The 24,823-nt window shown below is 47.8% G+C and overlaps 1 protein-coding gene across 4 annotated transcripts in view; it reads left to right on the top strand.

The window, feature by feature from the left end:
- Positions 1 to 17,750, top strand: part of Pdzd2 (PDZ domain containing 2) — a 358,456-nt gene extending 340,706 nt beyond the window's left edge. For all 4 annotated transcript variants that reach the window (XM_041632042.1, XM_041632040.1, XM_041632041.1 and 1 more), the window contains 6 exons: positions 1,335 to 5,253; positions 6,139 to 6,256; positions 8,207 to 8,308; positions 9,221 to 9,491; positions 11,808 to 11,942; positions 15,210 to 17,750. In XM_041632042.1, coding sequence (XP_041487976.1) covers positions 1,335 to 5,253; positions 6,139 to 6,256; positions 8,207 to 8,308; positions 9,221 to 9,491; positions 11,808 to 11,942; positions 15,210 to 15,373 — 4,709 coding nt within the window. In that variant the 3' untranslated portion in view covers positions 15,374 to 17,750. The remainder of the gene's footprint in view (positions 1 to 1,334; positions 5,254 to 6,138; positions 6,257 to 8,206; positions 8,309 to 9,220; positions 9,492 to 11,807; positions 11,943 to 15,209) is intronic.
- Positions 17,751 to 24,823: the final 7,073 nt, after the last annotated feature.

Genomic DNA, 24,823 nt, shown 5'->3' with positions numbered 1-24,823 from the left:
AAACATTGTAGCTAAAATCCTATCATTGGGTATGTAGCAGAATTAGTTGGGAGAGTGCTTACCTAGCCTGTGCCAGTCCAAGGCCCTGGGTTTGCTCCCCAGTGCCCCGTATGTGAGCACAGTGGTACAGACCTGTACTCTCAACACCACAGGGTCAGTAACAAGACCAGAAGTTCAAGGCCAACCTGAGCCTATCTTTCTCTCAAAAACAACCAATAGCAGGGCGTTGTTGGCACACACCTTTAATTCCAGCACTCTAGAGGACCGGCAGACCTCTGAGTCTATACAGACAAACTCTGTCTCAAAAAAACCACCCGATGATTTCATAGACAAGATGTGAGAGGAACTTAACATTTGGGGGAATGCTTCTCAAACCGAGACTTCGCATGGCTCTGAGCCTGCTTCCCCACTGTGAGATGATACATGCCAAAGTGAGATTCGCCCAAGAGAGTGCCCACTGGAAGGCTTTCCAAGGGGACACCTCCAGGTCAGGGCAACTCTCAGAACCACTCTGGGACTTGACTTCCGGCTGCCCCCTGTCCCCGCACCTCAGAGGTCCGTGTTTTGTACCTGTCTGCTTTCAACCTGTTTTCCTCCTCACCATTTGGGTCACACTGTCCCTCATGACCCCTCTCAAGCTCCCCCACTGCTGAGGTTTCCTGGACTAGCTGGTGTTCAGGTCTCCTGCTTCTCCAAGCCATGGCAAAGGCAAAGCTCGAGCCCCGTGTCAATGGGAACCCTAGCTGGAGCATCTGTCGTTCCCTTTAGCTCCATCTCCTTGCTAAAAAACAAGCCCTTTGACTAAGTGTGCAGGCACAGGCCTGCCATGGAGGCTGAGTCAAGAGGGTCTACAGGGCCCCACAGAGAGACCATCTCAAAAAGCAAATTGAAAAGGTAAGTCTCTTGAATTTGGAGGGTCAACTGTTGGTGCAATCTGAGGCTGAAGTCACTCATGATCAGACAGGTGCAGGAATGGGACGAGATCTGACGCCTCTGCCCAGTCTAGGCCAAAGCTAAGGAATAAGACCAACGGCCTCTCCCCAAAGCTGCTGCCAGTAGAGGTGCTTGGGTCAAGAAATCTAAACAGGGGATTTCTGGTGTCACCTGTCTGAAAGCAAACAAAGAGAAATGGGCAAGTTTAAATGTCTGTCCTGCCTGTCTGAGTTATTTTAAGGCCATTAGAGCAGGGTAGTGGTTGTTGGCTGTGAGGACTCTGCAATTTGAGAGACGAAAAGAAAGACCAGAAGGTCTATAGGTAGGCTGAAATTATTTATACTTTTTTAAACCTCTAGAAGGTTTCTGTTTGCTTACACTTTCCCTATCACCCGATACAGGATGGGATGGTTCCTCAGTTCCCCCTCCCCCAGGGAAGAGAAGGGAAGCTCATCCTGTCTCCAGCGAGACTTCCACCATCACCGAGCAAGTTGGCCAGCCTTTGTCTCCCAGGACCACGGAGCCTGAGTCCCAGGACATATCTAAAGTGAAACCAGACAGCGAGCAGAATACGTCTCCCAGAGAGAAGGCCTTGGCTCCTCCTGACTTCAGCAGGACTTGGGCTGCACCTGGGGACAGCTCTCCCAACACCAGGAGACCAGCTGTCCCCATGAGCACAGGAACAACACCAGCTACCGCCATCCCCCATCTCTCCCTTGTGTCCCAAGAAAGGAGTCGAGGTCCCAGCAAGGACTTGGAAACAACGGAACTCTGCATACCTAGAAGCTGGAAGGATGGTCCTCAGCTCGAAGATAAAGCTTGTATGTCTGAGAAGACATCACATGCCAGCCCCTCTCTGCCACTGACTCCCGACAGGACCCTGTCAGGGAACAGAGAAAGCCCTGTGACAGACAACTTCATCAGGGAAGCCTCTGAGGCAAGGTCACAATTCTCCCAGAAAGCAGACTTCGGGGCTCACCTGGGCATTTTTGAGGACCAGTCACAAGAAGGAGCTGGGGATGGCAGTTCCCACCATGCCCAGTCAGTCAGAAGTGACCACACATCCTCCCCAAGGAAGACTGAGGGCACAGGCCCTCCCCCGCCCCCACAGTGGGCGTCCCAGCCTTCCGTTTTGGATTCCATCCATCCCGACAAACATTTTGCTGTGAACAAGAACTTTTTAAACAACTACTCCAGAAATTTTAGCAGTTTCCATGAAGACAGTATCTCCATCTCGGGCCCGGGAGACAGTACGGAGCCATCACTCTCGTCCATGTATGGCGATGCTGAAGACTCCTCTTCCGACCCTGAGTCTCTTGCTGAAGTGCCACAAGCAGCCGCCAGGAACAGCTGGTCGCCTCCCCATTCGCATGGGTCCTCTCATCAGGGAGGAACTAGTGAGTCTGAGGATGAGCAGATAGAAATTTGCTCCACAAGTGGCTGCCCCGAGAACCCGGGCACTGCCCATCCCCCTGCCCGGGCTGCACTCTGTCGAATTCTGCCACTCCAGGACAGCACTCTGAGTGAGCCGGCGGCAGGGGGCGCCTGTGAAAGAGTCTGCTCCTTGCCAGGGACTTCACAAACCTCCATCTCAAGCTCTTCCCAGCCGTTTTCCTTCCTGGATGTCAGCTTTCAGGAGCATGAGACGCAGGTGGGCATAAAGGCTTCACAGAGCGGCAGGCCCTCACGCACAGAAGAAATCGTGGCCACCACCGGCACGAGCTCAGTCGTAGGAGACAGCCAGCCTTCAGAAATGGCCAGCCATGGTCACAACCTGCCATTTGCACTAAGGAACTCGAATGTGGTGAATGGCTTGGAATGTGACCTGCTGGGTAAAGGAAGCCCAGACGAAGAAGAAGCTGAAGCAGCTGCCGCTAGCGTGATGCACGGTATCTATGCCCTGGGTGCCGAGGGCCCGAAGAATGGAGAGACTGTTTTGGCAGACCTACACATTGCCAAGAGTCGCAACCCGGACGATTTACTACAGAAACCAAAAACAATCTCCAGGAGGCCCATCATGGCCTGGTTTAAGGAAATAAATAAAAATAGCCAGGGTACACATTCGCAAAGCAAATCTGAGACGGAACAGTCCTCGACGCTGACTACAAGTCCCGGCTCCAAAGCCCAGACAGTGAGCACCAGCCACAGCAAGGGGCTGGCTGTGCCTAAGGGTTTTCCTCCAGTGCAGAAGAGCGAGGAAAATACAGACCTCTCCAAGAAAACTCCAGTGGAAACACAAAACTGTCAGAAACCCAAGTTCGGCCCTCGGCTGAGGAGACTGAGTGGTAAAGGCAAAAGTGGTCCTGAGGGCCCCGTGGCCAGTTCTGTCAAGGCCAGCGGAACCGACCACAGGAAGACCTTGGTTTCACCCCAGGCCTCCCATACAATGCTTTCTAAGGCGGTGTCACACCGGCTCCACATAGCTGACCAAGAGCCTAACAACGCTCCTGTGGACACCCCCAAGCCTGAGGGCAAGCCACCCCTGGCTCCCTCGGGGCCACCAAGGACCTCGACATCAGACGCGGGCATCAAAACCTTCGCTTTACCCCTGACCTCCCCCAAGACTCTCCCTGAGCAAAGTGCAAGCAGTCGGTTCCACATGGCTGTCTGCTTGGAATCTGACACAAGTTGTCCGGCCGTCTCCAGGTTCCCAGGGTGTGGAGCGGAGGGCAAGGTGTTTCATGGTGACTCTGAGTCAGTGAGTCCCACAGCACCAAGGAGCAGACAGAGCAGGCCGCTCACACCCAGCCGAGTGGACTTGGTGGTGTCAGAAGCAGCCCAGCCCGGGGGGATCATTGAGAACAGAAGTGAAAAAATCACTAGGGATCATGTAGAAGGGACAAACCAGCTGAAAATAGTTGATATTTCTTCTGAAAGAACGCCAAAGAATGTGTGTGGTGACAAGCCACCTGATGGTGACAGACAGGGAGGGCTCTTGACCCAGAGCAGCTGTAGGGAAAAGAGTGGACTCGGTCTCCGGCAGTGGGCGGGGTCACCTCCCTCTCAGGCCTCCCAGGTGGAGCGGGAAATACGCTGGCCCTTCGGCATGGCCAAACCAGCCTCCTCCCCGCAGCTACCTGCTAAGACATCAGATTCCTCCCAAGGCAGATCAAGCCAGATGCCAGCCCCCCTAGGGGTGTCCAAGAATGGTATACCCATAGGCCCCGGGGGAGAGGAGCACCCCTACTTCACACCGAGGCCAGCCACCAGGACTTACTCCATGCCAGCCCAATTCTCAAGCCACTTTGGACGAGAAAGTCCTTCCCCACATAGCCCAAGCTGCTCGCCTCAGGATCCCCAGGCCCCTGTGATGAGTATCGGTCTCTCTGAGACCAAGGCAGCCAAAGGCGTGACTAATGGACAGGGTACGTACAGTGTGAAGCCTCTTCTGGAAACATCGAAGAACCTACCACCTATGGATGGAGGGGACACCAGCGCAGTCCCTGAGGCGAGCTGCCTCGTCCCAGACAAGGTCAAAGCCACTAGGAGGCATTACTACTATGAGCAGAACTGGCACCATGAATCTACCTCGTTTTTCTCTGTGAAGCAGAGGATCAAGTCTTTTGAGAACCTGGCCAATTCTGACCGGCCCACAGCCAAGTCTACCACATCCCCGTTCCTATCCGTGAGCTCCAAACCTCCCATTAGCAGGCGATCATCTGGCAGCATTACTTCAGGGAGCCTCAGCCACCCCAGAGACGTGACAGCAAGGTCACTGAGGCGAAGCCTGAGTTCCTGCAGTGAAAGCCAGAGCGAAGCCAGCGGCCTTCTTCCGCAGATGACCAAGTCCCCGTCCAGCATGACACTGACTGTCTCCAGGCAGAATCCAACAGAGACTAGCAGCAAGGGCCCCAGTTCAGACCCAAAGAAATCACTCGTCCCTGTGGGCATTCCCACTTCAACAGGGACCCCAGCCTCCTCACCCACGAAGAGGAACAAGTCCTCAGTACGCCACACCCAGCCTTCCCCCGTCTCCCGATCCAAGCTCCAGGAGCTGAGAGCCTTGAGCATGCCAGACCTGGACAAGCTGTGCGGTGGCGAGGACTACTCCGCTGGCCCGGGTGCCGGGCTCTTCAGGACCCAGCTGGAAATCATCCCCAGAAGGTCCCTTGGTTCCCCCGCTACCTCTCCAGCTGGCTCCCCAGCTAGAGGTCATCCAGGCCTCGACGGAGCAGCCTCCCCTGCATGTCCTATGAATGGTAGGACCAGAGTCTTCCCAGGAGGGAGCCCTCCAGTCAGTGACGCCACCATACCCACTGGAGTCAGGGAAGAAAATGAACCTGCTCGGATCTTACCTTCTGGGAGAAGCTGGTCGATGACGTGAGTATCTAAGCCATTTCTTAAGCCATTGAGAATGCTTGTAGATTTAGACAGTTTGCAAAGGTGATAGGGGAGCCCCATGCCACCTCTCCCCACTCTCCCTAATCAACACCTTACACAACCCTGGTCCATTAGTGAGAAGTAAAGACTTAACCCCGAACAGCCAGCCATATGCATAAAGCCACCAGCTTCAGATTTGGCTGAATCAATTCCACAATGTTCTTTTCTATTCCAGGATCCAATCCAGGCCATCATTGCATTTTCTTTTCTTTCTTTCTTTTTTATTTGTTTGTTTGTTTGTTTTTTTGAAATGAAGTTTTTCTGTGTAACAGCTCTTACTGTCCTGACTTGCTCTGTAGACCAGGCTAGCCTCTAGCTCACAGAAATCCATCTGCCTCTGCCTCCCGAGTGGCGGTTAAAGGCGTGCACCACCACCACCACCTAACTACAGAGCATTTATCAGTCCTAGAAGCACAAAAAGCCCTGAAAGCCACCTATGCCCGCCAATGTGTGGTGACTTCAAGGACATGAGTAACAAGAAGGGGAGGTGGTAGGGGAACAGGCTATGCCTCAGGGAATTCTGGGCTTCTAGAAGCAGCTGGAAACTGCTAACTACGTGGAAACTCTGGCCATTTAAAAATGTTTCACCAGGGCCTCCGATTTCTAAACATGTCAGAGCTGTCTGCTAGACTCCTGCTCTGATCCCTTACCACCCTAGAGGGATCCCCAAACTCACTTGCTACACTGTCGAGGAAGGATATTCAAGCTGGCTTTGCAGGATTCTGTGGTTACTCTGGGGTGGGAGGCCACAGCATGGCAGGAAGTCCTCAGGAAATGAACAGGTTGTTTTCCTTTCAACCTTCTTCAAATGTGTTTTTCACTTAGTCTGGATCAACTCCTCGCCTCAGCGGGGGACCAGCAGAAATTACAGGCTGTTTTATCATCAGTGGGCTCAAAATCCACCATTTTCACGCTCATTCAGGAAGCGAAGGCACAATCAGAGGTGAGTGGACACCTGAACGGCAGGGCAGCGCCGCTGGGGCCATGGGGGCAGATGCTGGGCTCAGTCTGTTTGCTGCGCTGGAGAGGCTGCACCTTGCTGCGATGGAGGTGTCCCCTGCAGCACTGTTCGGCAGCCTTTCCACCCCATGGACGAGTTTGCAGGGGAGATGCTAAACCACTGTGTACTTCTGTGTACCTCCGTCCTTTCCAGTGTGGCCATAAACTAGGAAGGGGAGCCACCTGCTGGTGAAAGGCTCACACTGCTATAGTCTCACTTGGGCCCTGAAGAGCTGCTAAACCCCAGGCCCTGTGTGACAGTGAGGAGTAAGGAAAGACAGCATGAGTTCCCACCTAGAGCTCCTCTTGGGGTAGTAAGAAATTGAACCTCGACAGGTGAACACGTGTAGAGAAAAAAGCGAATAGACATGACTGATAACATGCTGGGTTACTAATGGCATCCACAAACACAATGAATGCAATTACCCGCCCCGCCACCTGGCACCATCTGGAGTTTCTCCGTTAAGGGGCAGCCTTACCATCTAATGGACCAGGATGAGGAGGAGATGGGGAAGGGAAGTGGGGGCAATCGGAAACAAATACCTACTCGTTCCCTCTCCATTCAGATTCTCAGCTGATTGGTTCAGGTACATATAGTCGAGACCCTTGGTGGGGTGGACAGCTTTAGCCATCGTCTTGCTACCCCCCTCACTGGCAGGCCTGTGTCATGGGCCACAGTCTCACTCTGAGACATTGTCTCATTCCTGCCAGGCCGTCTTTGCTCCAAAGGTGTTGTAGCAGATACAGTGCACAAGGACACAAGAAAGCCTCAACCAGACAGGGACATAAGATGTACTCTCAGAAGGCAGAGGCAACGCGGTGCTTTGGGTGCAGACCCAACGCCAGGCCCCGCTATTGGTCTGACACCCTCAACAGGAGTGCAGTTTGGTGTTGAGGACCATTGATGGTTCATCAAAATGTAGTCTTCTTTCCCTGTCCCTCTTTCCTCTCCGTCTATGCCAGTGGCACTTCTCTGCTTTTCCCACAGAGCGTGGGATGCAGGGGCTAACACCAGAACTGCGCAAACCAATACCCTGGGGCCTCCTGGTGGTCCATGAAAGATCAGAGAGGTCAAAATTCCAGGTTGCTTTTCTGGCTACCACACACTCAAGCTTTGGTGGGAAGACGCTGTTTATCTGGCTTCCCAATGCTGTCCCAAGTTTCTCAGGCAAAATCGGCCCTGACCATCAGCCACTAGTATACTTGTTTCTCCAAATACCCCTGCAAAAAATAATTTAAATAAACAAGTTTTGATGACAGCATGCCCATTTTAAGGTGCACTGTCCCTGCTCTAGGAAGAGTGTCCGTGTCCCAGCATCAGACTACCATCCAGAAACTGCAAAGACCACTCACTAAGCCACATGTGTGCAGCTGTGTTTGTTGAGAAAGCCTAGAGGTCAGGGTCACCTTTCTATGCACTGGTCCAGGTTGGCTGAAGGTGCCCAAGTCTTCAGGACTTACCAATAGAACTAAACACTCATCCATCAGATTTCCTGATCAACTGAACCCACGAGTGGTTTTCGGCTCCCTTTTTGCCCAGTCCTCAAAGTTCGTTAGCTTGAGGCTATCTTGAAGCCCGTGGTGATTACTTCATGAAAAACCGAGCACTGTAGAGCTTTGAAATGTTAATGGATCATGTCTAAAACGGGGGTGAAGTCAAATTTCAAAATACTTTGTTTAATGACAAATATGAATTGCACCTGCAATTCAATAACCAAATATGGGCACACTGGTACATAAAACATGGCTGCAATGGGCCTTTATCCTGGCTCTTGGTACTTATTTTGAAGCCCAGGTTTGCTAATGATTGTGGACCTGGGGAGTGTGGCTCCCATTGTAGAGTGCTTGTACGTACAAGGAATGCACAGTAAACCGTCTTCTTTCTCTTCACCAGAACAATGAAGACACTTGCTTCATAGTCTTGAATAAAAAAGAAGGCTCAGGTCTTGGATTCAGTGTGGCAGGAGGGGCAGACATGGAGCCAAAATCAGTCATGGTAAGCAGTCATGCTACAAGGCTCTTGGAATATTCCTCGGTAAGCAGCAGAATTTGATTAGAACACACATTCCAGTCAGAGATATGAGTTTTGGTCCCTTCTACCATCATGAAAACGGGAGCATGGGAATGTGGGGTCAGGGCAATGTGGGGCCCCAGGCTCACTACTGCCAAGGCAGCACCAGGTTCCAGGAAAAGCCATAAGCTGACACCACCCAGGGAGGGCCAGCATCTAAAGGGTAGGACCTGACGTCCGACCATTAGCCAAGATTAGATAAGATGGCCAGATGTCCCTGTGCCCAGGAATCACCTATTCCCCTTTTGCCAAGACTCCTAGACCAATGTCAGCTAATCAGGGTCCTGAACCCTAGAAACCCCCTCACCCCAACCTCTACTATGATAAACTGGGCTTGGTACTTTCTGCTGCTGAGTCTGACGAATGGAGAGTCCAAGCTTAAACTTAAATAAAGGCTCTTTGCTTTTATATACGAGTATGGACTCCATGGTGGTTGTGGTTGTGGTTTTGGGGGGACCCTGAGGTCTGGGCTCAACAGGAGAAAATAGTGCAGTGTTTCCAGTGTTTTTACCCAAAGCTAACTTGATGTGTAGGTCAAATGCAATATATGTCAGCATAATGCTATATTGTAGCAATTTTATGGTTACGCAATAGAAAAAGGTCAAGTGCCCCATGCTTGCAAATTGTAACATTGTAGCACTCGGCGACCTTGAGGCCATTTTTAATGGGCAAGCCCAGGTCTTATCCCTGTGGACACCTGGGTCAGGGTGCTACAAAGATTTGTAATTCCACCCTGCTCACTGTGCTCACTGATAAGTGAGGACTAGCTCCTTGACTGGGTTTGCAGCTACCCTCTCACTATCAGTTTTGTGATTTGTCTTTTCCTTTCTGTCCTAGGTCCACAGGGTGTTTTCTCAGGGTGTGGCTTCTCAGGAAGGGACCCTGAGCCGAGGGGATTTCCTTCTCTCCATCAATGGCACTTCCTTAGCTGGTTTAGCCCACAGTGAGGTTGCAAAGGTTCTACACCAGGCCCAGCTACACAAACACGCCCTCCTGATCGTCAAGAAAGGGAATGAGCACCCTATGCCCTCTCTCAGGCAGGAGCCTCCCTCCTCGGGTGGAAAGGGTCCACTCCCCAGAAAGACCTTGCCACTGGAGCCGGGAGCTGGTAAGTCTCCACAGACAGTGAGCAGGGCGGGTACAGCTGGCTGATAGAGCAGACTGTTCCAGGACCAGACTGTACTAGAAGATAAAATAGCAGCCTTCGTAACAGGGAATTCAGTGTGGAAGGAGAGATTTCTGAACACGGTGAATCCTAGAGAAACATCAGTTGGCACTGTCTCCTGTTTTTAGCGGACTATAAGATGAAGGGGTGAGCGTGTTTCTGTGTTTGAAGATAGAGACTGTTGCCTTTATGTGCCCAGAGCTTAGGAGAGGCTCAGAATAGGCCCCCTTTGCACTGTCTACCCTGGCTCAGAACAGCCTCCCTGGCGCCATCCACACTACTAACTGTTCCAAGCCTAGGCTCCCCAGCCGTCAGAGGGGCCCCGCAGACTCCCTCAGCATCCTCTCCCACCATCTGTCTAGAGGGCAGGTAGCCGCCAGCCCGAGGCAGGCAGGTCTTTGTTTCTTCTTAGCATCCATCCTGAGAGTCAAGGTTGACCAGATTTCTCTGCTCAATTTGGCCTCGATGTGGCATGAGCTATCCGTAAAGCCTTTTTGGAAATGCTCTAAGTTTGATTCTGTTAAATACACAAACAGTCCTGTCCAGATGCTTCTGCAGAACACGCTGTCCTCAGTATTCCAGTCCTGCGTGGTCACCTATCCTCAGAGCTGCGGTCCTACCCAGTCTAGGGAGACACCCCAGTCATGGCCATGCTCACCTCTATCCAGGCTGGCACCATCTAAGCCGCTTGGTGCATCCAGTGGGAATTCCGCTTGTCCAAGGAAACACTGAGCGCTCCGTCCTGATGGCTTCCAGAATGTGAGCCACGTTGAGTTCAGTTACAGATGACTGTCCCGCTGTCACTGAAATCCAAGATTCCTGGGGCATGTCTGTGCATCTAGCCTGAACCAGACTGCAGTGTTCCACCTTGGGGGCTTCCACTTACTGCTATTTCTGTATTCCATTGCAACCTTCCTCCACTCTGCAGTTAGCCCGTGCCAGACTGATAAGCATCTCTCTGATATGGGCCTATCTAGACAGGGGAGGCACCTGGATAGCTGCTCAAAATCCTGATGACCAGAAACTCCCCTGCTCTACTGAACCAAGAAATTCTGGGGAGCAGGGACCAGGCATGAGTACATCTGCAATGCTGCAGGTGACTCCAGGAGAGAGCCCAAGGTGGTACCCATTCTGAAAGCCTCCTTCCCCCCCTTTTAACAGCAAATTACCCATTAAAAAAATTATACCACTCACGGTAGCGCATGCCTTTAATCCCGGTACTTGGAAAGCAGAGGTAGGCAGATCTCTGAGTTCAAGGCCAGTCTGGTCTGCAGAGGAAGTTCCAGGATAACCACAGAGACTATAGAGAGAGACCCTGTCTCAAAAACAAACAAGCATAAATACCACTCCCAGTATTAACAAATTAGGCCACACGGATTGGTATTAAACTGCAATAAGGAGCTGACAGTGAGGTCTGTCCAACTGTAATCCTAAGGTTTATATTAGGGAAGCAGCTTCATCCATTCGTGGTCCCTCTACTGCCTTCCAAGCAGCTGAGTACACCTTTCCATTCAACTCCTCAGTACAGACTTAAGGGAACTAAAAGGCAAATGTACAGTTCCTATTCAGTCCCCAGCCTAGCCCTTCCAAACAAGCCAGAGTTCATATCACCATGGAAACATCCCCCCCCCCCCCCCCCCCCCCGCCGCCCCAACAAGAGCTAGATGCCAATGAAGGATGCCAGTGTGAGGGAGGCAAGCACACCCCAGGGATGCTGGGCTTCCTCTCATAGAGGCACAAAGGGCACAGGGCAAGGAAGGAAGCCCTACCCAGTTCCAGGGAGCTTCCCAATTATGCCAGTCTCTCTCATGAGCCGGGCACTCCCATGCCTCTGTTTTCAATAGCAGATGGTGACATTCTGTTGCTATGGTAGCGAGGGTTGGCAGGAAATCGAATCTGATTCACTGAGTGTGACTTCCATCCTCACCGGGATGTGTGCTACCAGAATGCGAGACTTGCCAAGAGCGGTTTGTCTCCTGGGCATTTCTGCCTGGGAGAGAAAGCATTCTCTGCACTTGCGGGATACAAGAAAGCAGAGGATGTGAATCCAGTAAGACGGGATTCACAGGAGGGCGCTCCCTCCTGGGGGGTCAGCCTGATGCCGGTATCACAGATGGTACACAATTCCCAGCAGACAAGACTCGGGGTGACCAGAGTCCACAGTGCCCGGGGCAGGCAATGCGTTTTGGGGGGCATTAGACAGGTGGCATGTTGAGCATGCTGCCTATCGTTTTGTCATGACAAATGTCCTTCCCACAGGGAGAAACGGAGCTGCTCACGATGCTCTGTGTGTGGAAGTGCTGAAAACCTCAGCGGGGCTGGGGCTGAGTCTGGATGGAGGGAAGTCATCCATGTCTGGAGATGGGCCCCTGCTAATTAAAAGGGTGTACAAAGGTAAAGTATATCTCCATGGAAACCCATCCCTTCTGTGTGAGGACCAAACTGCTTCCAAAGCCTGCGGTGCTTTCTGTAACGATGAGTTGTATTGTGCGTGTATTAAAACTCCCAAGGCCCGGGTAGGTGCCGAGGTGAGCATTATCATCAGATACACCAGCAAGAACACCAAATATCAACCAACAATCCAGTGAGTTCAAATACTAGACTGCAAGAAAAGGTGGGGAGGGGTAAACAGTGTTTAATAGTTTCTTCATCAACTTGAAATTCTCATTTTATGACCTTGGGAAATTGTTTGGGCTGGGGAGATTCTACTGTTACTGTTTTTTGCATGTGTGTATGATATGCATGTTTGTGTGTGTGCACATGTGATGGCCCACAGCTGCTATCAAGTATCTTCCTCAATTGCCCTCCACTTTATTTACTGAGACAGGGTCTCTGGCCCTGTGCTCACCAGCTGAGGTCTGCCTTCAGAGTACTGGGATTACAGGTGATTCGCATACATGCCCAGTTCTTCTGCAGGTTCTGGAAATCTAAACTCTGGCCCTCACACCTGCGTTCATTCTAAACAATCAGAAGTTACATAATGGTATAGCTCATATCAGCACATACACACAAATAGACCAGAAATTTATAGTTAGAAGATACAAGGAAGTGATCAAGTCATGAGACTACTTGTTCTTAAGATCGATTGGTTTGGTGTATGTTTTTGAAAAAAGAACAAAAAGCAGACAGGGTCTCACTACATAGCCCCTGGCTGGCCTGGAACTCATAGAGATCCACCTGCTTCTGCCTCCCTGATCTGCTTTGATAGTTTCTGAACTTGTGATCTCCTGAAACCTCTCTCCACTCCAGACACATAGTATTGGTATGAGCTGTGCTTTAAAAATAAAGTAGGTAGCTGGGTGGTGGTGACACACACATGTGAATATCTTGAGTTCAAGGCCAGCCTAGTCTACGGCGGATGTAGGCACCTAGTGATGGGAAAGACTGGGGCTTGTGCCCTAACGGTGAACTAGAAGCAAGACAGCTTGCTTGATAGCTCACAGTCCCACACGCATGCAGAAAACAGGCGTGAATCTGGAGTCAACCTGTTATATGTACTATAGAGGCTTAGCAGTACAAGGCTAGAGGAAACCCCCATGCTCATCAACCCATTAAACTGACAGAGCAGAAGGAAGCAGAAAGCCAGTGGCCTGTAGGAGTACTCACAGGCAACAACTCCCAGGGAAGAGGGCACCAGGGCATCTGCTGCCAGCAGAACTCACACTGAGAGCCCGTTAGAAACTAAAGGCAGGGCAGCAGCTGGGCAGTCCCTGAAGTCTACATCTGCTGGCACCTTGAGCTTGGCCCTCCCCATTTTTAAAACAATCTCTGGCTTTTCCGTCTTCTGAAGCTTCCACCAGAAAACAGTGATCGATCATTACATTCAGTCGGTCGGTGCCTTAAGCCCAAGTGAGAACGTGTTCTATATACTGCCCTCCTGGATTCCTGTCACTGCAGGTGCCTCGCTGAGTCCCAGTTATAGACAAAGCAGTGAAGGGCATACAGGATGGGACTAAAACATACCGTGGGCCATCTCCCAGAGAACCTCGCCAGCACGACAGATGGACATGTCTCTAGTCCTTCCTGTTGCCGGCTGTATCCTCATCAGATTTGGTGTGGGTGTGTGTCCGTCTGTGCACATTGCTATCCACGTGCAGAGGTCACAAGACGATGCTGGAAACCCTGAAGCTCCTCTTTCTGGTGGGTGTAAGCCACCAGACATGGGTGCTGGAAAGTAAACTTGAGTCTGAATTTAGGGCCTCTAGAAGGGCAACAGCAAGATGCTTAACTACTAAGACATCTCTCCAGTACCTTTCTATAACATTTTACCATGGCGGTTAGAGCACAACTTTCTCAGTCGGTCACCTTTACCCACTGAGCAATCTTGCCAGCCCTAAAGACCTAAGATGGCTTTCAGAAATATATATCTGCTCAGTCTTTTGAGACCTGAAGTTTCTAAGAAAGTCAACTTTTTTTCCTCTCATACTTCAGTTTTCTTTCAATGGTGACATTTCTTCCTCGGCGTGATTTAGCTATTCCATAGCAGGGAGGAAATGGAGGCAAGTTTAAGATTGTCTTCTGAAAGCCCCTAAGTGTGTTCTAACTTCCACAAAGCTGTGGAATGTAGAAACATGGGGAGGTGGGGAGCTCTGCATGGAGGTGAGCCATCAGATAAGCTAGCACCACAGTCCCCATGACCTGATGAGCAGGTTATCAACCACTGGTGCTCAGAGCCTGACACAGCCCCAGCCCCAGCCGAGATTCTGCATAATCGCGAGCTTGTCAGAAGTTGATGCTTTAGTTCTTGGCTTCCTTTGCCAACTCTGTGTTACCGGTTTGCTTGTTTTTTAAAGAGATTTTACTGTTTGAGTACACAAGACTTTCTGCCAGTATTGCAGAGGCTGAGAATGATTCATATCGGAGTGGGAAGTCCTACTTAGTCTTATAACATGCTGGCTGGTAAATGCCACTCTATCCTAAATGTTACTCTCTATCCAAATCAGGCAGAATTTAGCATCCTTATCCTTTCTGTGTCCCAGGATGCTTGTGAACAATGACTGCATTTTGTTTTTCGAGACAGGGTTTTTCTGTGTAGCATTGGAGCCTGTTCTGGAACTCACTCTGTAGAGTAGGCTGGCCTCAAACTCACAGATCCTCCTGCCTCTGCCACCCAAGTGCTGGAATTAAAGGCGTGTACCACCACCAATCCAGCACAACTCCTTTTTTAATTAAAGGGCAGATAACCTTGAGAAGAACAAAGGCAAGTCTTTTGGACTTAAGGATTTGTGCAACATCATGAGTCCCTCAGGATCACACCAATTTGTGACCTTTCTTGGCCAGTTCATAAATCTGTTCCTTCATGTAGTTAGACATCAACTTCAGCCAGGTGGAGATGCACTGGAGTAGGGCAGAACCATTCCCTGGATCCTGCATATGACCCATGATGGCGGTGTCCTGGTAGCAAAAAGGTGATGTGTGGTTCTTTATAGTGTGGATACTCCATTTGAATAAACCCGTTATCTTCCCTTTGCCAGTTGTAGGCTTGTTTATATGAGGACAAATGTGCTCCAAGGTTACTTTATATTAACTCACGGGGGGGGGGGGGGGATGATAGTGCCCTCTTCTAAGACTACAGGAACAACATCTTTCCCATTTAAACTCTTAGATGCCTCGTTTTAAGGATGCAGGTGCTAACAGTTTCTTCTGCATTTGTTCTGGCAGGTGGCGCAGCGGAACAAGCCGGAACAATAGAAGCTGGTGACGAAATCCTTGCTATTAATGGGAAGCCTTTGGTTGGGCTGGTGCACTTTGATGCTTGGAATATTATGAAGTCTGTTCCAGAAGGGCCTGTGCAGCTAGTGATTAGAAAGCACAGGAATCCGTGAGTCTTAGCCAGAATCCCCTCCCCCAGACTCACTTCTTTTAAGGACGGATGGGCTCTGGAATCAATACACAGCTGATACAGATATCCACAACTGTACTTTACGTAAGCCTGGACCACCGAGGCTGGGGAGTGTCATTTCGTTCAGTGCCTGCCCCTGCCCCCCCCCCCCACACACACACATTTGCAGTGGATCAAGAGCTCATCTGTTCTTCTAGAACACCTAGCTACACCTTTGCATCCTTCTTGCCACCTCTCCCAGCAGCAATCCTGGTGAGTGGGGACCAGAAGGGTAACACACATGCCCCAGCTAAAATGATGTATGTATGTAGATTTATATAATTTTGTAAGTAAATGACATAGTGCTTTTAGGTACATACATGCAGTGGAAGGCAGAGCTATGGGTCTATGTATGTTACCCTGAAAATGAGAGACTTAAAAGAAAATGAATTTATGACCTAATTGTTAGGCAGAGCTCAGGAATTATGCAACAGTGAAAAAGATGACGATTTTAAAAAGTGCTATTTTTTAATGAACGTAATGTATGATGTGGACTGGGAGGTTCTGGTCATTTTCTGTTTATGAAGAGTGTAAGTCATAAGGCTGTTACAGAGTGACAGTTCCGATGAATTGCAATAAATAGCTGAGAACTTCCCTGCTCGGGAGGAGGGAGTTCTAGCCTGAAAGCACCTTGCATCTAGTTTTCAAACTTGAGTGTATGTTTGAATTCAAGACTGGTCAACATAAGAGCAGGCAAAATAGTGTGTTTCTGTGCCCACACACACACACCACCTTAAAGGCAGTTGAGAGTTTAATCCTTCATCTTGCAAATGTAGTCTGTGGTCCTAACGGAGTTTCTTCTGTGCATCCTCTTATGGAGAGTTCCCTGTTGGTTTTGTTCCTTTCCCCCACCATACCTACAGCAGCACAGAGTCTGTGGTCCAGCTCTCTTCCCTGACAGAGCTCTGCAACGGCTCAACTTTTTGCTATTTTGGTGTTTACCATTTTGCAAATTTTGCTCTTGCCAAAACTGGGGTCCTGCAGACCATTCTGACTCAAGGTTTATGAAACACCTCTGGCTGCCTTGAGCCTCTCCGGAGCCCTCCCTCCTCACAAAGCTGGCTTTCTGCCTCTGCGTTGACCCGATTTTCTGAAATCCCAAAGCCTCACCAGCTTCACTTACCAAACAAAGAGGAAAATGGGAAACCAGGGTGAGTCCCTCTCAAGGAAAAGGACTGTACAGTGCTTCCCATCCGATCCTCAGAGGGTGCCACCCAGTGCTGGGTCCTGAGGGTCTGGGTGGAAACATGCATTTGTCAACAATCCCACATGCATGATGCTATGATTTTGTTTCTTTAACCACAGCTGGGTCTAGGGAAGAAAAAAAAAATCACTGGTGCTGAGCTGTTGCCTTTGTACATCATGTTTTCCTGAGCCCATCCCTGCTGGCCATCTGTAGAGTACACCCAGAGGGTCCTCAGATGGGCACAAAATAACCGGCTCATTTTCAGCATGTTTCACAAAGAGTTAGCTAGAAAAGCCTGATTTAGCATCTACTTTTCATTACAGTTACAAGTAGGATACTATAAGACGTCAATGCAAGGTGCATGCTAAGTTGTTAGTCTCTGGGGTCAGTTTCAGCTTTTTTACTTGAATGATAATTTGAAGTCAGCACGATAAACTTTTTTCTTTTTGCCTCCACTCCTTTACAGTCATGCCTATTAATTAATAAGTCAAGTCCAGTCCTTTGTGATCAGATAGGACTTTCTAGAGCGATGGAATGGTCTGAGTGTTCCCAGAGCTCCTCGCTTTATTATACAAGGAGGACCTCTGGCTTACCACTCTTTACATCACCAGGCATCTGGCTGGCTAACGGTGGGAAGGTAAGGGACGAAGCCAATGCTAGCCTGCCTTCGACCCTGAGCTGGAAAGCTGTCTTCAGTGTTCAAGGCATGACTAGTACTGCTAGTTAGTCTAATAAAGCCCCACACTTCCTGCGTGAACACTAATGGTATTGTTCTAAACCTGTTTTTTTTAAAGTGGTCAGTCATTCACAGTGAACTATGAGGGTAAAATGTGTCAAGACATAAATCATAGTTGTAAGAAAATACCATGATGGCTCAAGTACGTGGGGTTTCATTTCCGCCCTCCCTCACATTGCATTGCATTGGATTGGATTGTATGGTTGACTTAATTGGCACCGCGCCTGTTGTACATTATACATTATTCTTTATTTATGTAAAATAAAATGCCTTATATATCAAAGAGTAAGTGCAATAATATGAAATGGCCTGTACATTTAAAAATGTTGCCACCAGTTATGTAAATCCACATCTCTGTAAACAATTTAAGTAATTTTCAAAAAATAAACACTGCTTACTACTTGATTTTGCCTCATTATCACATAATGAGTAATACCAAGTTTTTGAAAATGTGCCATTACCTTATTATCCCCTACACTGGTAAAAAGAGGCAGGGGTCCTTGGTTAACTGCGCGTTTGCATGGCTACACACAGAATCCAGCCTCAATGCAGCATACCTCTAACATCTGTATCTGGCTGGCTGTCACAAACTCCTGGTCACTTCTTCCCACTCCATCTTTCTCCCCCTCAAGCCCGACCTATGCACGCTTTCCCACAGGCTTAGGACTTGCTGCACTGCCTGTCTGACAGCCAGTCCTAGAGCCTTCCAAATGGCCAGAATCCTGGCATCTACGCCTGTTACTACAGACAACTCCCAAACTCACAAGGGAAAATCTGCCCTAAAACTTCCTGATTTCCAACTTCCAGTAGATCTTCTTTGCTACTCAGTAATTGTTTGCGTTTCCCCTCTCACTGTTCAGAAAAACATTCTTTCCTAAGAGGAGCCCTATCTTGCCCTCAGACTTTCCCAGTGAGAAGGAAATAAAAACCATCTTTATTGACGCTCTACAGCTTTAAGAAATGAGTCCTACAGAAGAGGTGAGAACACAATCTCAGCAGAGAGAAGCCCAATGAAATAAACAGGAACTCTGGCTGTGATACAATATGGAAATAAACACCAGCCTGTTTTATGAATTTGGAAAATTTTACCAACATATATAGTAAGATCCAAGACCACTTTTCTCTCTTAATAGGACACAGGTGGTAGGAAGTGAGGGTTCTTAAAAAAAAAAAAAGGCACCAAAACCCTTCATTTGGAGAAAGGTCTAGGCTGGAAAGATGGCTCAGAGGTTAAGAGCACTGCCTGCTCTTCCAGAGGTCGTGCCAGCAACCAATGGCAGCTCACAAACATCTAGAATGAGATCCGCTGCCCTCTTCTGGCGTCTAGGCACACATGCAGGCAGAACACTATACATAATAAAAAAAAAAAAGGAATGGTGAAAGGTCTAGACTAGACAGAACGTGCTCAATTGGAATCCTCGACATGCCTCAGGGCAGTGCGGGAGAGGGGGACAACTTTCCTTTTCCAAGTGGTAACAGGAGGCAAGGCACCAGGTAAGATCCTGTAATAGAAAGCCCAGAAAGGCTATAGCCACCATCAATCCATGTGGGCTGTTCCTGATCCCACCTCCCCAGACCAGAATGGGCATACTCGGCTCTTGGCCTAAGGGATGTACTACACAGAATACACTGCTGTCAAGGCTGGGCACTCTGGCCCTGCCTAGAGCTAATTTTACTAAATTAAATTAGGCAATTTGAAATGTATGAGTGGTATGGAAAACATAAGCAAAACGGACACAACTGATAAACATTTACAAGTTCATTTTGACTCACAGCTCCAGACGTCTTGTTCCATGGTCACTTAGTTCTGTCCTTAGGTCTGTGGCAGCGTATACACCATGGCCAAAGGTGACTGTCTACTACATGGTAGCTAGGAACAAAAGATGAGAAAGGAAATTCCCAAATTCCCTTCAGAGGTATGCCACCCTCCAAAAGGTTCCACCACCACCTCTCAACAGGGCCACACGGGCAGCCAAACCTTCAAGATATGGGCCTCTGTCTGAGATTGGAACCAACTGAGTGTAGTGCCAGGCAGTGGAGGCAAAGGGATAAAATTTCAACCAGTCTGAGATACACAAGGTCCCGTCTCAAAGAACAAAATGAGTGTGCTAGTTCAGGTAAAAGACCAGAATCCTCAGAACCACTCCAGAACAGAAAGGAGCTAGAGAAAAGGCACAGGGCCTACATCTCTATTCCACAAGAATTCATGTTGAAATGAGAATACAATGGACTTTAAATCCTGTGCACAAATCGTAAAAAGCAGGAAGAGCAAATAGAATCCCTGCAGACAACAGGAGCACAGGAAGGAGCACAGGAAGGAGCACACATCCTATGCCCAGGAAAACTGCAAACCTCAAAATGCACTCGAATGCACTGAGAAAAATAACACACACACACACACACACACACACACACACACACACACACAAAATCAAAAAAAGACACGACTAAATGACAATATCAAAATAGAAAAGTTCCTAAGTTCAAGGTCTACTCGGGAGGCAGCCAGTTATAATGACAGCCTGTAACCCCAGGACTCAGAAGACAGAGGCAAGAGGATCACTGCAAGTCTAAGACTAAGACCAGCCCGGGCTACATGATGACATCCTGTGTCAGAAACAACCGGGGAGGCTGGGCAGTCGTGGCATACACCTTTAATCTCAGCACTGAGGAGGCAGAAGCAGATGGATCTCTGAGTTCAAGGCCAGCCTGGTCTACTGAGTAGAATTCCAGGACAACCAGGTCTATACAGAGAAACCCTGTAACAAAACATAAAACAAAACAAAAACAACTGGAGAGCTGGCACAATACAAAGTGCTTGTACTTAATATGGGTTCAGAAGCCAGGTATGGTTTCATACATGTAACCACAGCTCTAAGGTGGAAACAGGAGGGTCACCTGTCCCAACCTAAGTAGTGAGCTTCAGAGCAAGGAGACCAAAGGAGATAGATGTTCCTGTGGATGACGTGTTCACATTAAAAAATAATAAACCTATATAGCTCAGAAAAAAATGTCAGGAGAATCATTTAGAAGCACCCATTCGCAATGAATAAACAAAGCAATGCCTTAAGCTGGAGGACAAAAGGAGATGTCTAAAAACCAATATAAAACAGACAGTAAAGAACTGTCTAGAAAGTCACTAGCATACCTCACACCAGCCACACTGACAAGCTCCGGGTTCAAGCGGAACAACAGAGAAGGTGGAGAATGACTGAGGAACACCCTCCGTCAACCTGTCCTCCACACACAGGAGCACCTGCACACACAAAAATAGAAGGTGCAAGGTAGGGCTGCAGAATACTAAAACCAAACTGCCTGGAATTGAGGAAAGGAAAAAGACTGTACACCACTTATAAGAATTTATCACATATATCCAAACCCAAAATATTCTGCAATAACTCTGGGAGAAACATCCAGAAGGCAACCAGACAAGAACATGTTTACAAAGGACAGAACATTACCAATTGCCAGGGTTTGACAAGAATGCTTTATGCCAAAAAGAAGTTCATAAATACAAAAAAGAATTTACTGAAGAATGGCTGCACTTACAATGCAGATACACAATTACCAGAAGTGAGGGGAGAGCAGAAGCAGCTCGCAGACTGGCATACACAAGGTCCCAGGTTCAATTCCCAAGGCTACCAATAAACAAACATGCCCTGAGTGTCAAGAGAAAAAGCAATGAATATATAATACTTTAATTTGAACACTACTAATCTTGACAACTAGATTCCTGATATGGATAAGACAAAGGAAAATTCTACAGCTGTACGTGTGAATCTGAAGTACCATCAGGAAGTCAAGAAGTACTTTTTTAAATTGTTGGTCAATGTAATAAAATATACATAAAATGTACTAATTCCATCACTACAAGAGTACAGTTTAGTAACATGAAGTGTATCTAAGTGTGTTGCTACCACCACCTCCAGAACCTCATCATGCCAAACTTAAAATGTTAGTTATATTTATACATAAAAACCATATACAAAATGTTTTCTTCTAAAAGCAATAATCACAGTAGAAGCAGTCAAGTAAGAGTGCAAATTGTGGCCTTGAAGTACTATTTCATGGAAAAAGAATCCATGGCTTGTTGGAGACACTGATAATTCCATATATGGGGTAGGAATGTACAAAGTAAACCTAGAATCTCTTGCCACACCAAGAGGTCATCAAAAGACTACTGGGACTAAGCAATAAAAACTAAAGATCCAGGCCGGAGAGACGGCTCTGTGGGTGGCGGCATCTGCTTCTAAAGCCTGCTGACCTGAGTTTGATGCCTACATCCCAGGATGTGAGGAAAGAGCAACTCCTGAAAGCTGTGCTCTGACCTCCACACAGGCCGTACACGCAGGCACCTCGGTGTTCTCTCCCTTCCCGCCCCTGCAAATAAAAACACAACTGTATTTTGATTATTTTGTTTGTCACTCTGGCTGTCCTAGAACTCACTATGTAGACTAGCCTCACACCTCTTGAGTGCTGGGATACAAGGCATGCGCAACCACACCCAAACAGAAAATGTTTTTAAAAAGATCTCCGAAGAGAATTTAACTGTCCAAGGATAGTAAACTCGAGTACTGAGGGTAACTGTAATATAACAAAACACATGTCTGTTGCATCACAGTATAAAAAATAATCGGGCACTAAAAAATAGTTATGATTTCACTTATATGTGGCCTAAAAAAACCAATTTACTAGACCAGAGCATAGAAAAACAGTTAGGAGAAGCCTGGGGTAAGAACAGAAGTGATTAATGGAAGGATATAATGTTCCAGGAGAGTTTACTGCACTGTGATCAGCAATAATGCAGCTCAAGGGCCACAGAGGCAGCACAAGGAGAGAGCACAGGTTTCGTATGCATGAGGACCTGGACCAGAAACAAAGGTATTGCAAAGCCACTGAAACATTAACCATTCTCACCAGAGGAAAGCAAGGTGCTCAGGTGCGAGATGAGGCAGAACCTTAGGTTCATTTGCTCTTTTCCACAATATATACACAGATCAAAGCATAACATGACACCCCACAAATACAAAAAAAAAAAATGCTTTGCAACTGCAGGTACATAAATAGGTACACAGCTCATTTCCAAAAAACAGCTGGTTTTTATGAGCACATGTGTGCAAGAGCCCATGGAGGCCAGAAGAGGGCATGGGAATTCCACCAAGGCCTAAGTTACAGACGGTTGTGAACAAGTGCCCATGGAGGCCAGAAGAGGGCAGGGGATTCCACCAAGGCCTAAGTTACAGATGGTTGTGAACAAGTGCCCAATATCTGGTCCTCTGCACCAGCAGCAAGCACTCTGGAGAGTTGGGCCATCTCCCCAGCTTCTGCTGCCATAAATTCTTTAATATCAGGAAACCAACTCTTCTTTGAAAATAGGCGAGGAATCTCTATGTGCCCGACCTCTGTGGAGTGTGCTGGAAGGTAATGGGGACAGTGGTCCTGACCCAACATTCTAGTCAATATAGTAGTCAGATTTCAAATACTACCACTTAACACCCCAATACACAAGGATTATCTGGAGACATTCAAGATGCTGAGGCAGGAGTTCAAGGACAACCCGGGCAACACACTGAGTTGTAGGGCAGCTCTGTCTCAAAAGAAAAGGAGAACAGGGTGAATGAAGCCTTTAGATAGGGCCCAGAGTGTTGCCTAGATGGTCTTCCCACAGGGAGAAGGGGAAGTGGAGAGGAAGACAACCAGGAATCCACAGGACGAGAACTCATGACCAGGAGCTAACATCACAGAGGTAGCATGTTTGTGCCTCCTCATGAAAGTACATACCACCACTAACGAGACAGTTTCACCAATTCAAGGAAACCAAACACTGATACCTTCCAGAGCTGATTCCCAGTTCCTGAGATACAAAACATGCAGATGCAATCAGTAAAATCTAAACTTTGGAAACCTCCATAGGACAAACATTTCAGTTTCATGATCAACTGTCAAAAGAAAAAACAGGAAACATCCAGGGAAGAACCTATAGAGTTAAATAAATTAAGATTTATCAAGTAGAAAAAAGAAAAATCAAAGACACCTAGACTAGGGCATGTTTCAAGCACCAAGAAGACTAGGATTGGGAGGAACCCCTGAACAGCTTCTCCCAGGGCTGCCTTGTGTCTCTAACAGTTGAAAGTGTATCTGCCCTAAATTGACCTTTTTTTATTTAACCTTAATTTTAATAAAATACTTGGTTATAGGTATTTTCATAATACTTACTTGGTTTTCCCATGTGTTAATCATATCTCCTGAAAAGGAATAGCTAATCCATAATCTAACCACCTGGCAAATATTAGTATGACTATTAAGAGCTCTACTAATTGGGCTCAGCAATTAACAATAGACACTGCTCTTACACAGAACCCAAGTTCAAATTCACTGCACCTACTACATGGCAACTCACAATCTGTAGGTCCAAGTCCCAGGAGTCCAGATGTCGTCTTCTGGTTCCCATGGCACCAGGCACACATGGTACAGACACACATGCAAGCAAAACACCCATATGCATAATGTACATAAAATAAATTCTGTTAAGTTAAAAAAAAAAAGCTCCACCGATTACATAATCGAGCACTGTATACTTTCCTGATATTAAAGAAAGCAAAAAGAAAACCACCACACCACACCAACTCTAAAGACTGAGAAAACTACCAGGTGGTGATGGTGCACACCTTTAATCCCAGCACTCGGGAGACAGAGGCAGGTGGTCTCTGTGAGTTCAAGACCAGTCTGGTCTACAGAGCTAGTTCCAGGATAGATAGGGATAGACAGAGAAACCTTGTCTCAAAAAAACCAAAAAGAAAAAAAATAAAGAAAGGCAAGCCGGAGCGGGTTATATCCTGGAAAATGAATACATAAGACAGCTCATTACAAAATACAGGCAAGGCCGGGCGGTGGTGGCACACGCCTTTAATCCCAGCACTTGGGAGGCAGAGGCAGGCGGATCTCTGTGAGTTCGAGGCCAGCCTGGTCTACAAGAGCTAGTTCCAGGACAGGAACCAAAAAAGCGACGGAGAAACCCTGTCTCGAAAAATCAAAAAAAAAAAAATACAGGCAAAGGATAAACCAAAATTCATAGAAAAAATGCAAACCACCAAAAGATCCTAAACAATAACCCTGTGACAAAACAACTTGTTAGTTCTGCCATAAGAGCTAGGCAAAGGCCAACAGCCATATTACTGGTGGACATATTATATCAGCAACAATCTTAGAAAGCAGCCGGACTTGATTTGTTACATTTTAATGTTTATTCTTCCATGCAGTCTATTTCTGTGAACTTCTCCTACAAAAGTCAGAGAAACATAAAGATGTAGTCACAAGACTACTTCTAATAACCAAAGATAAGCAATACAATGGAGTTATTCGGAAAGACAATATTCACTTGTCAAAGCAAACTGCACATCAGTGATACTTGGTGTCTACCCACTATTCCGAGCATAAATGCATGGCAAAGTCTAACATTAGACTGAGATTGT

The sequence above is a fragment of the Microtus oregoni genome, unplaced genomic scaffold, assembly GCF_018167655.1.
Source record: "Microtus oregoni isolate MIOR12 unplaced genomic scaffold, Mior012 000040F_ref0000088, whole genome shotgun sequence".
NCBI lineage: Eukaryota > Metazoa > Chordata > Mammalia > Rodentia > Cricetidae > Microtus > Microtus oregoni.
This window is presented reverse-complemented; position numbering and strand designations above follow the sequence as displayed.